Raw genomic sequence first — 16,684 nt, forward strand, 5'->3', positions numbered from 1 at the left:
TCAGATCTCTCTGGGACCCCAAAACTCCCCCAGGACCCCCCCAAATCCCCCTGGGGACCCCTCAGATCTCTCTGGGACCCCCCCCGTGGGGACCCCCCCAATCCCCCCGGGCCCCCCAATGCCCTGCAATGAGTGAATGTCGGATCAATGCAACTTGGGGGGCTTGGGGACCCCCCCAGGGGGGTTGGGGACCCCCCCGGCCCCGGTGGAGCCCCCGCGGCGCTTTCGGCACTTTATGGACTCACCCCGACCCTGACCCTGCCAGGACCTGGCAATGGCCCCGACCCTGACCCTGACCCTGCCAGGACCTGGGAATGGCCCCGACCCCAACCCTGACCCCGACCCTGACCCTGCCAGGACCTTGGGATGACCCTGCCAGGACCTGGCAATGGCCCCGACCCTGACCCTGACCCTGACCCTGCCAGGACCTGGGGGTGCTGCTCTCTATGGCCCTGCCAGGACCTGGGAATGGCCCTGACCCTGACCCTGACCCTGACCCTGACCCTGCCAGGACCTGTCCCTCTCCATGGCCCTGCCAGGACCTGGCCCCATCCCCATCCTTGACCCTGCCCCTGACCCTGCCAGGACCTGACCCTGCCCATGGCCCTGACCCTGCCAGGACCTGGGGGTGCTGCTCTCCATGGCCCTGTCAGGACCTGGCCCCATCCCCACCCTTGGCCCTGCCCATGGCCCTGCCAGGACCTGCGGGTGCTGCTCTGCATGGCCCTGCCAGGACCTGCGGGTGCTGCTCTCCCTGGCCCTGCCAGGACCTGTTGGGACCTGTCCCTGTCCATGGCCCTGCCAGGACCTGGCCCCGTCCCCATCCTTGGCCCTGCTCATGGCCCTGCCAGGACCTGGGGGTGCTGCTCTCTATGGCCCTGCCAGGACCTGGCCCCATTCCCGTCCTTGACCCTGCCCATGGCCCTGCCAGGACCTGCTGGGATTGGTCCCTGTTCGTGGTCCTGCCAGGACCTGGGGGGTGCTGCCCATGGCCCTACCAGGACCTGGGCGTGTTCATGGTCCTGGCAGGACCTGGCCCTGTCCCCCTGCCAGGACCTGGGAGTGTCCATGACCCTGCCAGGACCTGCTGGGACTGGTTCCTGTTCATGGCCCTGCCAGGACCTGGCCCTGGCCCTGCCCCCATCTTCCTGCCAGGACCTGGGAGTGTTCATGGCCCTGCCAGGACCTGTCCTGCCCATGGCCGTGTCAGGACCTGGCCCCGTCCCCATCCTTGGCCCTGCCCATGGCCCTGCCAGGACCTGTGGGTGCTGCTCTCCCTGGCCCTGCCAGGACCTTGCCCCATTCCCGTCCTTGACCCTGCCCATGGCCCTGCCAGGACCTGCTGGGACTGGTCCCTGTCCATGGCCCTGCCAGGACCTGGCCCTGCCCACAGCCCTGCCAGGACCTGCTGGGACCTGTCCTGCCCACGGTTCTGCCAGGACCTGGCCCTGTCCCTGCTCATGGCCCTGCCAGGACCTTCCAGGACATTTCCATGGCCCTGCCAGGACCTGGGGGTGCTGCCCATGGCCCTGCCAGGACCTGTCCCTGTCCCATGGCCCTACCAGGACCTTCCAGGTCATTGACCACGGCCCTGCCAGGACCTGGGGGTGCTGCCCTTGGTCCTGCCAGGACCTGGGGGTGCTGCTCTCTATGGCCCTGCCAGGACCTGTCCCTGTCCCATGGTCCTGCCAGAACCTTCCGGGACATTGACCACAACCCTGCCAGGACCTGGGGGTGCTGCCCATGGCCCTGCCAGGACCTGGGAGTGCTCTCTATGGCCCTGCCAGGACCTTCCAGGACATTTCCATGGCCCTGCCAGGACCTGGCCTTGCTCATGGCCCTGCCAGGACCTGTTGTGACATTGACCACGGCCCTGCCAGGACCTGGGAATGTCCCTGTCCCTGTCCCATGGTCCTGCCAGGACCTTCCAGGACATTTCCATTGCCCTGCCAGGACCTGGGGGTGCTGCTCCCTATGGCCCTGCCAGGACCTGTCCCCATCCCTGTCCCTGTCCCTGTCCCTGCCAGGCCCTTCCGGGACATTTCCATTGCCCTGCCAGGACCTGTCCCCGTCCCTGTCCCCATCCCTGTCCCTGTCCCCATCCCTGTCCCTGTCCCTGCCAGGCCCTTCCAGGACCTTTCCATGGCCCTGCCAGGACCTGTCCCTGTCCCTGTCCCCGTCCCTGTCCCTGTCCCTGTCCCAGGACCTTCCGGGACCTTTCCGTGGCCCTTCCAGGACCTGTCCCTGTCCCTGTCCCTGTCCCCGTCCCTGTCCCTGCCAGGCCCTTCCAGGACCTTTCCATGGCCCTGCCAGGACCTGGGGGTGCTGCTCTCTATGGCCCTTCCAGGACCTGTCCCTGTCCCTGTCCCTGTCCCTGCCAGGCCCTTCCAGGACCTTTCCGTGGCCCTTCCAGGACCTGTCCCAGTCCCTGTCCCCTCCCCCATGATTAAAAATCTCCAATTTTCTCTTTTTTCTCAAATTTTTCATTTTTTTCCTCAGTTTTGGTCGCTTTTTTTTTTCCGCTTCCGGCCCCCGGTCCAGGGGGAGGAAAAACCAGTTTGGGACTGGGAGGGAACTGGGAGGGACTGGGATGGACTGGGAGGGACTGGGACCAAGCTGGGACCAAACTGGGAGGGACTGGGAGCAAACTGGGAGGGACTGGGAGCAAACTGGGATGAACTGGGAGGGACTGGGACCAAACTGGGAGGGACTGGAATGGACTGGGAGCAAACTGGGAGGGACTGGGATGGAACTGGGATGAACTGGGGAGGAACTGGGGGAGAAATGGGACCAAACTGGGATAAACGGGGATTAACTGGGATGGACTGGGAGGGACTGGGATGAAACTGGGAGCAAACTGGGAGGGACTGGGAGCAAACTGGGAGGGACTGGGATGGAACTGGGACCATACTGGGAGGGACTGGGATGGGCTGGGAGGGACTGGGATAGAACTGGGACCATACTGGGATGGACTGGGAGCAAACTGGGATGGGATGGGAGAGACTGGGATCGAACTGGGACAAACTGGGAGGGACTGGGATGGACTGGGACCAAACTGGGATGAACTGGGAGGGACTGGGGGGGAAATGGGACCAAACTGGGATAAATGGGGATTAACTGGGATGGGCTGGGAGGGACTGGGACCAAACTGGGAGGGACTGGGAGCAAACTGGGAGGAACTGGGAATAGATTGGAGGCACTGGGAATGAACTGGGAGCAAACTGGGATGAACTGGGACCAAACTGGGAGGGACTGGGATGAACTGGGAGGGACTGGGATGGACTGGGACCAAATTGGAATGAACTGGGAGGGACTGGGGGGAAATGGGACCAAACTGGGATAAATGGGGATTAACTGGGACCAAACTGGGATGGACTGGGACCAAACTGGGAGGGACTGGGATGGAACTGGGATGGACTGGGAGAGACTGGGATAGGCTGGGAATGGATTGGAGGCACTGGGAATGAACTGGGAGGGACTGGGAGGGACTGGGAGCAAACTGGGATGGACTGGGAGAGACTGGGATAGACTGGGAATGGATTGGAGGCACTGGGAATGAACTGGGACCAAACTGGGAGGGACTGGGACCAAACTGGGAGGGACTGGGACCAAACTGGGAGGGACTGGGATGGAACTGGGATAGACTGGGAATGGATTGGAGGCACTGGGAATGAGCTGGGAGGGACTGGGAGGGCACTGGGAGGGACTGGGACCAAATTGGGACCAAACTGGGAGGGACTGGGAATGAACTGGGATGGACTGGGAGGGACTGGGGGGGACTGGGAGCAAACTGGAAGGGACTGGGAGCAAACTGGGATGGACTGGGAGAGACTGGGAATGAGCTGGGAGGGACTGGGAGGGACTGGGACCAAATTGGGACCAAACTGGGAGGGACTGGGAGCAAACTGGGAGGGACTGGGAGGGACTGGGGGGGACTTGGAGCAAACTGGGAGGGAGTGGGAATGAACTGGGATGGACTGGGATGGACTGGGAGCAAACTGGGATGGACTGGGAGGGAACTGGGATGGAACTGGGATAAACTGGGACCAAACTGGGATGGACTGGGACCAAGCTGGGACCAAACTGGGAGGGACTGGGACCAAACTGGAAGGGACTGGGAGCAAACTGGGATGGACTGGGAGAGACTGGGAATGAGCTGGGAGGGACTGGGAGGGACTGGGACCAAATTGGGACCAAACTGGGAGGGACTGGGAATGAACTGGGATGGACTGGGAGGGACTGGGGGGGACTTGGAGCAAACTGGGAGGGACTGGGATGGAACTGGGACCATACTGGGATGGACTGGGAGGGACTGGGAGCAAACTGGGTTGAACTGGGATGGACTGGGAGGGACTGGGGGGGAAATGGGACCAAACTGGGAATGGATTGGAGGCACTGGGAATAAACTGGGAGGGACTGGGAGGGAGTGGGAGCAAACTGGGATGGGATGGAAGAGACTGGGATCGAACTGGGACAAACTGGGATGAACTGGGAGGGACTGGGACCATACTGGGAGGGACTGGGGGGGAAATGGGACCAAACTGGGATAAACGGGGATTAACTGGGATGAACTGGGAGGGACTGGGAGCAAACTGGGATGAACTGGGAAGAACTGGGGGGGAAATGGGACCAAACTGGGAATGGATTGGAGGCACTGGGAATAAACTGGGAGCAAACTGGGATGGACTGGGAGCAAACTGGGATGGACTGGGGAGGGACTGGGAGAGAACTGGGACCAAATTGGGATGGACTGGGATGGACTGGGAGGGACTGGGGAGGGACTGGGATGGAACTGGGACCAAACTGGGATGAACTGGGAGGGACTGGGACCAAACTGGAAGGGACTGGGAGCAAACTGGGATGAACTGGGAGGGACTGGGAGCAAACTGGGAGGGACTGGGATGGGATGGGAGCAAACTGGGATGGGATGGGAGAGACTGGGATCAAACTGGGACCATACTGGGATGAACTGGGAGGGACTGGGGGGGAAATGGGACCAAACTGGGATAAACGGGGATTAACTGGGATGGACTGGGAGGGAACTGGGATGAACTGGGATGGACTGGGAGCAAACTGGGATGGACTGGGACAGACTAGGAGCAAACTGGGATGGACTGGGAGCGAACTGGGATGGACTGGGAGGGACTGGGATGGACTGGGACAAACTGGGACGGACTGGGGGGAACTGGGAGGAACTGGGACCAAATTGGGACCAAACTGGGAGGGACTGGGAATGAACTGGGAGGGACTGGGATCTTTGTGGGATTTAATGGGATTTTAGGGGTTTTTAATGGGATTTTTATGGGATTTTAATGAGAATTTAATGGGATTTTTGTTGGGATTTTTGGGGGATTTTTATGGGATTTTTATGGAGTTTTTATGGGATTTTTATTGGGATTTTAATGGGATTTTTGTGGGATTTTTGTGGGACTTTAATGGAATTTTTATTAAATTTTATGGGATTTTAATGGATTTCTTACTGGGATTTTGATGGGATTTTTATGGGACTTTATGGGATAATATTGGGATTTTGGTGGGATTTTTATGGGGTTTTAATTGGATTTAATGGGATTTTAAAGGCATTTTTAATGGGATTTCTGTGGGATTTTTATGGGATTTTAATGGGATTTTTACGCAATTTTCATGGGATTTTTAATGGGATTTTACCAGGATATTTTGTGGGATTTTAATGGGGTTTTAATGGGATTCGTATGGGATTTTAATTGCATTTTTATGGGATTTTTATGGAGTTTTTGTGGGATTTTTATGGGGTTTTAATGAGAATTTAATGGGATTTTTATGGGATTTTTGTTGGGATTTTTATGGGATTTTAATAAAAATTTTCAGGATTTTAATGGAATATTTTGGGGATTTTCATGGGATTCTTATGGGAATTTTCATGGGATTTTTGTGGGATTTTCATAGGATTTTAATGGGATTTTTACGCAATTTTCATGGGATTTTTAATGGGATTTTATGGGATTTTACCAGGATATTTTATGGAATTTTAATGGGGTTTTATTGGGATTCGTATGGGATTTTGATTGCATTTTTATGGGATTTTTTATGGAGTTTTTGTGCGATTTTTATGGGATTTTTATGGGGTTTTTGTGGGATTTTTATGGGGTTTTAATGAGAATTTAATGGATTTTTTTGGGGATTTTTGTTGGAATTTTTATGGGATTTTAATAAAATTTTTCCAGGATTTTAATGGAATATTTTGGGGATTTTATGGGATTCTTATGGGATTTTTAATGAGATTTTGGTGGGATTTTAATAGGATTTTTGTGGGAATTTTGTTGGGATTTTTATTGGGATTTTAATGGAGTTTTTAAGGCATTTTTATGGGATTTTTGTGGGATTTTAATTGAATTTTTATTAAATTTATATGGGATTTTAATGAGAATTTAATGGTATTTTTATGGTATTTTTGTTGGGATTTTTATGGGATTTTAATACAATTTTTCCAGGATTTTAATGAAATATTTTGGGGATTTTCATGGGATTCTTATGGGAATTTTCATGGGATTTTTGTGGGATTTTCATAGGACTTTAATGGGATTTTTATGCAATTTTCATGGGATTTTTAATGGGATTTTATGGGATTTTACCAGGATATTTTATGGAATTTTAATGGGGTTTTATTGGGATTCGTATGGGATTTTAATTGCATTTTTATGGGATTTTTATGGGATTTTAATGGATTTTAATGGGATTTTTATGGAGTTTTTATGGGGTTTTTGTGGGATTTTTATGGGGTTTTAATGAGAATTTAATGGATTTTTTGGGGGATTTTTGTTGGGATTTTTATGGGATTTTAATAAAATTTTTCCAGGATTTTAATGGAATATTTTGGGGATTTTATGGGATTCTTATGGGATTTTTAATGAGATTTTGGTGGGATTTTAATAGGATTTTTGTGGGAATTTTGTTGGGATTTTTATTGGGATTTTAAAGGGATTTTTATGGGGTTTTAATGAGAATTTTATGGGATTTTTATTGGGATTTTAATGGAGTTTTTAAGGCATTTTTGTGGGATTTTTGTGGGATTTTAATTGAATTTTTATTAAATTTGTATGGGATTTTTATGGGGTTTTTATGAGAATTTAATGGGATTTTCAGGGGATTTTTAGGGGATTTTAATGTGATTTTTAATGGGTTTTTTTAATGGGATGTTTAATGGGATTTTATGGGATTTTACCAGGATATTTTATGGAATTTTAATGGGATTTGTATGGGATTTTAATTGCATTTTTATGGGATATTTTATGGGAATTTTACAGGATTTTTAATGGAATTTTTATGGGATTTTTAATGGCATTTTTATAGGATTTTTATGGGACATTTATGGGATTTTTATGCATTTTCATGGAATTTGAATGAATTTTTATGGGATTTTTAACGGAATTTTATGGGGTTTTAATGGGATTTTTATGGGATTTTTAATGGCATTTTATGGGGTTTAAAGGGGATTTTTATGGAGTTTTTATAGGATTTTTATGGGACTTTCATGGAATTTTTATGGGAATCAAAATGATTTTTTATGGGATTTCATGGGATTTTATGGGATTTTAATGGGATTTTAAGGTTTTTTTGTAGTGTTTGTTCTGTTGGGTTTGTAGGGTTTTGTTTGTAGGGTTGGGGTCATGGGGTTGGAGTTGTAGGGTTTGGGCTTGTGGGGTTTGGGTTTGTAGGGTTTGGGCTTGTGGGGTTTGGGTTTGTAGGGTTTGGGTTTGAGGGTTTGGTTTTATAGGGTTGGGTTTGTAGGGTTTGTGTGTATAGGGTTTGAGTTTTTAGGATTGGTTTTATGGAGTTGGGTTTGTAGGGTTTGGGTTTATAGGGTTTGGGTTTGTAGGGTTTGGGTTTGAGGGTTTGGTTTTATAGGGTTGCTCCTGTAGGGTTTGGGTTTATGGGGTTGGGTTTGTCGGGTTTGGGTTTGTGGGGTTTGGGTTTGTAAGGTTTGGGTTTGTAGGGCTTGGGTTTGTAGGGTTTGGGTTTGTAGGATTTGGTTGTACAGGGTTTGGGTTTATGGGGTTGGGTTTGTAGGGTTTGGCTTTGTAGGGTTTGGCTTTGTAGGGTTTGGGTTTATTGGGTTGGGTTTGTAGGACAGTTTTTATGGGGTTTGGGTTTGTAGGGTTCCTTTTGTAGGATGTGGGTTTTGTAGGGTTTGGGTTTATGGGGTTTGGTTTTATAGGGTTTGGGTTTGTAGGGTTTGGGTTTATAGGGTTGCTCCTGTAGGGTTGGGTTTGTAGGGTTTGGGTTTGTAGAGGGCTTGGGTTTGTCAGGTTGGGATTTGTGGGGTTGTGTTTGTAGTGTTTGGTTTTATTGGGTTGGGTTTATAAGACAGGTTTTATAGGGTTTGGGTTTGTAAGATTTGGGTTTGTAGGGTTTGGGTTTGTAGGGTTTGGGTCTATAGAGTTCCTTTGGTAGGATATGGGATTGTAGGGTTTGGGTTTGTAGGGTTTGGGTTTATAGGGTTTAAGTTTTTAGGATTGGTTTTATGGAGTTTGGTTTGTAGGGTTTGGGTTTATGGGATTGTTTTTATAGGGTTGGGTTTGTAGGGATTGGGTGTGTAGGATCGGCTTTTATGGGGTTGGGTTTAAAGGGTTTGGATTTGTCGGGTTGGGATTTCTAGGGTTGGGTTTGTAGGGTTTGGGTTTGTAGGGTTGGGTTTGTAGGACAGTTTTTATGGGGTTTGGGTTTGTAGGGTTCCTTTTTTAGGATATGGCTTTTGTAGGGTTTGGGTTTGTAGGGTTTGGGTTTGTGGGGTTGAGTTTGTAGGGTTTGGGTTTGTAGGGTTTGGGTTTCTTTGGCTTCAGTTCATAGGGTTTGGTTTGTAGGGTTTGGGTTTTATGGGAATGGTTTTATAGCATTGGGTTTGTAGGGTTTGGGTTTGTAGGGTTGGGTTTTATTGGGTTGGGTTTATAGGACAGTTTTTATAGGGTTTGGGTTTATGGGGTTTGGGTTTGTGGGGTGCCTTTTGTAGGATGTGGGTTTTGTAGGGTTTGGGTTTATGGGGTTGGGTTTGTAGCATTTGGGTTTGTTGGATTGGATTTGTAGGGTTTGGGTTTGTAGGGTTGGGTTTTATCGGGTTGGGTTTGTAGGACAGTTTTTATAGGGTCTGGGTTTGTAGGGTTCCTTTTGTAGGATATGGGTTTTGTAGGGTTTGGCTTTGTAGGGCTGGGTTTGTAGGGTTGGGTTCATAAGGTTGGGTTAGTAGGATTTGAGTTTGTAGGGTTTGGGTTTGTAGGGTTTGGCTTTATAGGGTTGGGTTTGTAGGGTTTGGTTTTATGGGGTTTGGGTTTGTAGGGTTGGGATTTATAGGAGTGAGTTTGTAGGGTTGGGGTTGTAGGGTTTGGGTTTGTAGGATTTGGGTTTGTAGGGTTTGGGTTTGTAGGGTTTGGGTTTATAGGGTTGGGTTTGTAGGGTTTGGGTTTGTAGGGTTTGGGTTTGTAGGATTTGGTTGTACAGGGTTTGGGTTTATGGGGTTTGTTTATAGGGTTTGGGTTTGTCGGGTTGGGATTTGTGGGGTTTGGGTTTGTAGTGTTTGGTTTTATTGGGTTGGGTTTATAGGACAGTTTTTATAGGGTTTGGGTTTGTAGGGTTTGGGTTTGTAGGGTTGGGGATTATAGGGTTGGGTTTGTAGGGTTTGGTTTTAGAGGTTTGCTCCTCTAGGGTTGGGTTTGTAGGGTTCCTTTTGTAGGATGTGGGTTTTGTAGAGTTTGGGTTTATAGGGTTGGGTTTGTAGGGTTGGGTTTGTAGGGTTTGGGGTTGTAGGATTTGGGTTTATAGGGTTGGGTTTGTAGGGCTTGGCTTTGTAGACTTTGGTTTTATGGGGTTTGGTTTTATGGGATTGTTTTTATAGGGTTGGGTTTGTAGGGATTGGGTGTGTAGGATTGGCTTTTATGGGGTTGTGTTTAAAGGGTTTGGGTTTGTCAGGTTGGGATTTGTAGGGTTTGCATTTATAGGGTTTGGTTTTTTGGGTTGGGTTTATAGGACAGTTTTTACAGGGTTTGGGTTTGTAGGGTCTGGGTTTGTAGGGTTGGGTTTATAGGGTTGGGTTTGTAGGGTTTGGGTTTTTAGGGTTGTCACTTTAGGGTTGTTTCTGTAGTATTTGGGTCTGTAGGGTTTGCCTTTATAGGGTTTGGGTTTTTAGGAGCGTTTTTATAGGGTTGGGTTTGCAGAGTTTGGTTTATAGGGTTGTTTCAGTAGGGTTGGGTTTGTAGGGTTGGGTTTGTAGGGTTTGGTTGTACAGGGTTTGGGTTTGTCAGGTTGGGATTTGTGGGGTTGGGTTTGTAGGGTTTGGGTTTGTTTGGTTTGGGTTTATGGGGTTGGGTTTGTAGGGTTGCGTTTGTAGGGTTTGGTTTTTAAGGTTTTGATTTGTAGGGTTTGGCTTTGTAGGGTTTGCATTTGTAGGGCTGTTTTTGTAGGGCTGTTTTTGTAGGGTTGTTTTATGGGGTTGCTTCTTTAGGGTTGCTTCTGTAGGGTTTGGGGTTTGTAGGGTCATTTTTGTAGGGTTGTATTTTTTGGTTGTTTCTGTAGGGTTGTTTTTATGGGGTCAGTTTTTATAGGGCTGTTTCTGTAGGGTTGTTTCTGTAGGGTTGTTTTTATAGGGTTGTTTTAATAGGGTCTTTTTTGGGGTTTTTTTTAGGGTTATTTTTATAAGTCGTTTTTGTAGTAGAATTTTTTAGGGTTTTTTCTGTAGGGTTGTTTTTATAGGGTTTATTTTTATAGGGCCGTTTTATGGAGTTGATTTTTATGGGGTTGATTTTTGTGGGGTTGACTTTTGTAGGGCTGTTTCTATGGGGTTGTTTTTGTAGGGTTGTTTTATAGGGTTGTCTTTGTAGGGTTGTTTTTTATAGGGTTTCTTTTTATGGGGTCCTTCCTGTAGGGTTGTTTTATGGGGTTGATTTTTATGGGGTTGGTTTCTATAGGGTTTGGTTTTTATGGGGTTTTGTAGGGTTGTTTTATGGGGTTGATTTCTATAGGGTTGATTTCTATAGGGTTGATTTCTGTAGGGTTGTTTTTATAGGGTTGATTTTTGTAGGGTTAATTTTTATAGGGTTTGTTTTTATGGGGCTGGTTTTGATTTTTATAGGATTGTTTTTGTAGGGTTGTTTCTGTGGGGCTGTTTTATGGGGTTGATTTTTACAGGGTGATTTTGTAGGGTTGGTTTCTATAGGGTTTGGTTTTTATGGGGTTTTGTGGCCTTGTTTTATGGAGTTGATTTTTATAGGGTTGATTTTTTTAGGGTTGATTTTTATAGGGTTTGTTTTTATGGGGTCATTTTTATGGGGTTGATTTTTATAGGGTTTGTTTTTATGGGGTTATTTTTATGGGGTTGATTTTAGTAGGGATGTTTTTATGGGGTTGGTTTATATAGGGTTGGTTTTTATAGGGTTGGTTTTTAGGGTTGATTTTTATAGGGTTTGTTTTTATAAGGTGGATTTTATAGGATTGTATTATAGGATTGGTTTTGTAGTGTTATGGGGTTGATTTTTGTAGGGTTGATTTTTGTAGGATTGATTTTTATGGGGTTGGTTTCTATAGGGTTTGGTTTTTATAGGGTTTTGTGGGGTTGTTTTATGGGGTTGATTTCTATAGGGTTGATTTCTATAGGGTTGATTTTTATGGGGTTGTTTCTATAGGGTTGTTTCATAGGATTGATTTTTATAGGGTTGATTTTTATGGGGTCATTTTAATAGAGTTGATTTTTGTAGGGTTGTTTTATGGGGTTGATTTTTGTAGGGTTGATTTTTATGGGGTTGATTTTTATGGGGTTCTTTTATAGAGTTGATTTCTTAGGGCTATTGTATAGGGTTGATTTTTATGGGGTCGTTTTTATAGGGTTGTTTTATAGGGTTTTTACGGGGTTGATTTTATAGGGTTTGTTTTTATGGGGTTGTTTTTGTAGGGTTTTTTTATGGGGTTGATTTTTTTGGGGTTGATTTTTATAGGGTTTGTTTTTATGGGGTTTGTTTTTATGGGGTCGATTCTATGGGGTTGTATTATAGGGTTGTTTTTGTGGGGTTATTTTATGGGGTTCATTTTTGTAGGGTTCATTTTTGTAGGGTTGATTTTTGTAGGGTTCATTTTTATGGGGTCGTTTCTATAGGGTTTATTACAGGGTTGTTTCTGTAGGGTTGTTTTATGGGGTTGATTTTTATAGGGTTGATTTCTATGGGGTTGATTTTTATAGGGTTGATTTTTATGGGGTTGTTTCTATAGGGTTGTTTTTATAGGATGGATTTTTGTAGGGTTGATTTTTATAGGGTTTGTTTTTATGGGGTTGATTTCTGTAGGGTTGTTTTTATGGGATTTGTTTCTCAAAGGTTTGCTTTTGTAGGGCTGTTTGTATAGGGCTGTTTTATAGGGTTCATTTCTATAGGGTTGGTTTTTATAGGGTTGGTTTTATAGGGTTGATTTTTAGGGTTGATTTCTATAGGGTTTGTTTTTATGGGGTCGATTCTATAGGATTGTATTATAGGGTTGGTTTTGTAGTGTTGTTTTATGGGGTTGATTTTGTACGGTCGATTTTTTTGTAGGGTTGATATTTATGGGGTTGGTTTCCATAGGGTTTGGTTTTTATAGGGTTTTGTGGGGTTGTTTTATGGGGTTGATTTTCATAGGGTTCGTTTCTATTGGGTTGGTTTTTATGGGGTCGTTTTTGTAGGGTTGATTTTTATAGGGTTTGTTTTTATGGGGTCATTTCTATGGGGTTGATTTTTGTAGGGTTGTTTTTATGGGATTTGTTCCTTAAAGGTTTGCTTTTGTAGGGCTGTTTGTATAGGGATGTTTTATGGGGTTGGTTTCTATAGGGTTGGTTTTTATAGGATTGATTTTTAGGGTTGATTTTTACGGTTGATTTTTATAGGGTTTGTTTTTATGGGGTCGATTCTATAGGATTGTATTATAGGGTTGTTTTTGTAGTGTTGTTTTATGGGGTTGATTTTTGTAGGGTTGATTTTTTTGTAGGGTTGATATTTATGGGGTTGGTTTTATAGGGTTTGGTTTTTATGGGGTTTTGTAGGGTTGTTTTATGGGGTTGATTTCTATAAGGTTGATTTCTATAGGGTTGATTTCTGTAGGGTTGTTTTTATAGGGTTGATTTTTGTAGGGTTAATTTTTATAGGGTTTGTTTTTATGGGGTCATTTTTATGGGGTTGATTTTTATAGGGTGAATTTTTATGGGGTTGTTTTATTAGGTTGATTTTTTTGGGGTTTTGGGGTTGATTTTTTGGGGTCATTTTAATAGAGTTGATTTTTGTGGGGTTGTTGTATAGGGTTGATTTGTGTTGGGTTGATTTTTATGGGGTTCTTTTATAGAGTTGATTTTTTAGGGCTGTTGTATAGGATTGATTTTTATGGGGTCGTTTTTATAGGGTTGTTTTATAGGGTTTTTATGGGGTTGATTTTATAGAGTTGATTTTTAGAGGGTTGTTTTATAGGGTTTGTTTTTATGGGGTTGTTTTTGTAGGGTTTTTTTATAGGGTTGATTTTTATAGGGTTGATTTTTATAGGGTTGAATTTTATTAGGTTGTTTTATGGGGTTGATTTTTATAGGGTTTGTTTTTATGGGGTCGATTCTATGGGGTTGTATTATAGGGTTGTTTTTGTGGGGTTATTTTATGGGGTTGATTTTTGTAGGGTTGATTTTTTTAGGGTTGATTTCTATAGGGTTGATTTCTATAGGGTTTGTTTCTATGGGGTCGATTCTATAGGATTGTATTATAGGGTTGTTTCTGTAGGGTTATTTTATGGGGTTGATTTGTGTAGGGTTGATTTTTATGGGTTTGGTTTCTATAGGGTTTGGTTTTTATGGGGTTTTGTGGGGTTGTTTTATGGGGTTGATTTTCATAGGGTTCGTTTCTATTGGGTTGATTTTTATGGGGTCGTTTTTGTAGGGTTGATTTTTATAGGATTTGTTTTTATGGGGTTGATTCTATAGGATTGTATTATAGGGTTGTTTTTGTGGGGTTATTTTATGGGGCTGATTTTTGTAGGGTTGATTTTTGTAGGGTTCATTTTCATGGGGTCATTTCTATAGGGTTTATTACAGGGTTGTTTCTGCAGGGCTGTTTTATGGGGTTAATTTTTACAGGGTGTTTTTGTAGGGTTGGTTTCTATAGGGTTTGGTATTTATGGGGTTTTGTGGGGTCATTTTATGGGGTTGATTTTTATAGGGTTGATTTTTTTAGGGTTGATTTCTGTAGGGTTGATTTTTATGGGGTTGTTTCTGTAGGGTTGTGTTTATGGGGTTGATTTTTGTAAGGTTGATTTCTATTGGGTTGGTTTTTATGGGGTTGATATTTATAGGGTTGATTTTTATGGGGTTGTTTCTATAGGGTTTTTGTAGGGTTGATTTTTATAGGGTTTATTTTTATGGGGTCATTTCTATGGGGTTGATTTTTGTAGGGTTGTTTTTATGGGATTTGTTTCTCAACGGTTTGCTTTTGTAGGGCTGTTTGTATAGGGCTGTTTTATGGGGTTGGTTTTATAGGGTTGGTTTTTATAGGGTTGGGCTGATGGGGTTGATTTTTAGGGTTGTTTCTATAGGGTTTGTTTTTATGGGGTTGATTCTATAGGATTGTATTATAGGATTGTTTTTGTAGGGTTGTTTTATGGGGTTGATTTGTGTAGGGTTGATTTTTGTAGGATTGATTTTTATGGGGTTGGTTTCTATAGGGTTTGGTTTTTCTGGGGTTTTATGGGGTTGTTTTATGGGGTTGATTTTAATAGGGTTCGTTTCTATTGGGTTGATTTTTATGGGGTCGTTTTTGTAGGGTTGATTTTTATAGGGTTTGTTTTTATGGGGTCATTTCTATGGGGTTGATTTTTGTAGGGTTGTTTTTATGGGATTTGTTCCTTAAAGGTTTTTGTAGGGCTGTTTCTGTAGGGCTGTTTTATGGGGTTGATTTTTATGGGGTTGATTTTTATGGGGTCGTTTCTGTAGGGTTGATTTTTATAGGATTTGTTATAATGGGGTCATTTCTATGGGGTTGATTTTTGTAGGGTTGTTTTTATAGGATTTGTTCCTTAAAGGTTTTTGTAGGGCTGTTTCTGTAGGGCTGTTTTATGGGGTTGATTTTTATAGGGATGTTTTATAGGGATGTTTTTGTAGGGTTGTTTTATGGTTTTTGTTTCTATAGGGTTTGTTTTTATGGGGTCGATTCTATAGGATTGTATTATAGGGTTGTTTTTGTAGTGTTGTTTTATGGGGTTGATTTTTGTAGGGTTGATTTTTGTAGGGTTGATTTTTATGGGGTTGGTTTCTATAGGGTTTGTATAGGGTTTGGTTTTTATGGGGTTTTGTGGGGTTGTTTTTGGGGTTGATTTTTATAGGGTTTGTTTTAATGGGGTCATTTCTATGGGGTTGATTTTTGTAGGGTTGTTTTTATGGGATTTGTTTCTCAAAGGTTTGTTTTTGTAGGGCTGTTTTATGGGGTTGATTTTTATAGGGTTGGTTTTTATACGGTCGATTCTATAGGATTGTATTATAGGGTTGTTTCTGTAGGGTTGTTTTATGGGGGTGATTTTTGTAGGGTTGATTTTTGTAGGGTTGATTTTTGTAGGATTGATTTTTATGGGGTTGGTTTCTATAGGGTTTGGTTTTTATGGGGTTTTGTGGGGTTGTTTTATGGGGTTGATTTTAATAGGGTTCGTTTCTATTGGGTTGATTTTTATGGGGTCGTTTTTGTAGGGTTGATTTTTATAGGATTTGTTTTAATGGGGTCATTTTTATGGGGTTGATTTTTGTAGGGTTGTTTTTATGGGATTTGTTCCTTAAAGGTTGTTGTAGGGCTGTTTGTATAGGGCTGTTTTATGGGGTTGGTTTTTATAGGGATGTTTTATGGGGTTTGTTTTTATGGGGTCATTTTTATAGGGCTGTTTTTGTAGGGCTGTTTCTGTAGGGCTGTTTTATGGGGTTGATTTTTATAGGGATGTTTTATGGGGATGTTTTTGTAGGGTTGTTTTATGGTTTTTGTTTCTATAGGGTTTGTTTTTATGGGGTCGATTCTATAGGATTGTATTATAGGGTTGTTTTTGTAGTGTTGTTTTATGGGGGTGATTTTTGTAGGGTTGATTTTTTTTTATAGGGTTGATTTTTATGGGGTTGGTTTTATAGGGTTGATTTCTACAGGGTTGTTTTATAGGGTTTGTTTTTATGGGGTTGTTTTTGTAGGGTTGTTTTATGGGGTTGATTTCCATGGGTTCGTTTCTGCAGGAACGGTGCTGGGACAACAAACTGGGACTGGGGACACCAAACTGGGAATGGGGACACCAAACTGGGATTGGGGACACCAAACTGGGAATGGGGGACACCAAACTGGGAATGGGGACACCAAACTGGGAATGGGGGACACCAAACTGGGAATGGGGACACCAAACTGGGATTGGGGACACCAAACTGGGGACACCAAACTGGGGACACCAAACTGGGGACACCAAACTGGGAATGGGGACACCAAACTGGGATTGGGGACACCAAACTGGGGACACCAAACTGGGACTGGGGACACCAAACTGGGACTGGGGACACCAAACTGGGGACACCAAACTGGGACTGGGGACACCAAACTGGGGACCCCAAACTGGGATTGGGGACACCAAACTGGGACTGGGGACACCAAACTGGGGACCCCAAACTGGGATTGGGGGACACCAAACTGGGACTGGGGACACC

At 44.7% G+C, this 16,684-nt stretch overlaps 1 protein-coding gene across 1 annotated transcript; it reads right to left on the bottom strand.

The window, feature by feature from the left end:
- Positions 1-813: 813 nt before the first annotated feature.
- On the bottom strand, positions 814-16,209 carry LOC143693250 (uncharacterized). The gene is made up of 8 exons (XM_077173253.1): positions 16,140-16,209; positions 2,351-3,696; positions 2,207-2,256; positions 1,957-2,030; positions 1,791-1,883; positions 1,602-1,759; positions 1,406-1,508; positions 814-888 (listed from the first exon to the last, which is right to left on the bottom strand). Exons 1-2 carry the CDS (start codon positions 16,207-16,209, stop codon positions 2,447-2,449), a joined length of 1,320 nt encoding a protein of 439 aa, XP_077029368.1. The 3' UTR covers positions 814-888; positions 1,406-1,508; positions 1,602-1,759; positions 1,791-1,883; positions 1,957-2,030; positions 2,207-2,256; positions 2,351-2,446.
- Between the last annotated feature and the right edge of the window lie 475 nt (positions 16,210-16,684).

Source organism: Agelaius phoeniceus, unplaced genomic scaffold (assembly GCF_051311805.1).
Source record: "Agelaius phoeniceus isolate bAgePho1 unplaced genomic scaffold, bAgePho1.hap1 Scaffold_471, whole genome shotgun sequence".
NCBI lineage: Eukaryota > Metazoa > Chordata > Aves > Passeriformes > Icteridae > Agelaius > Agelaius phoeniceus.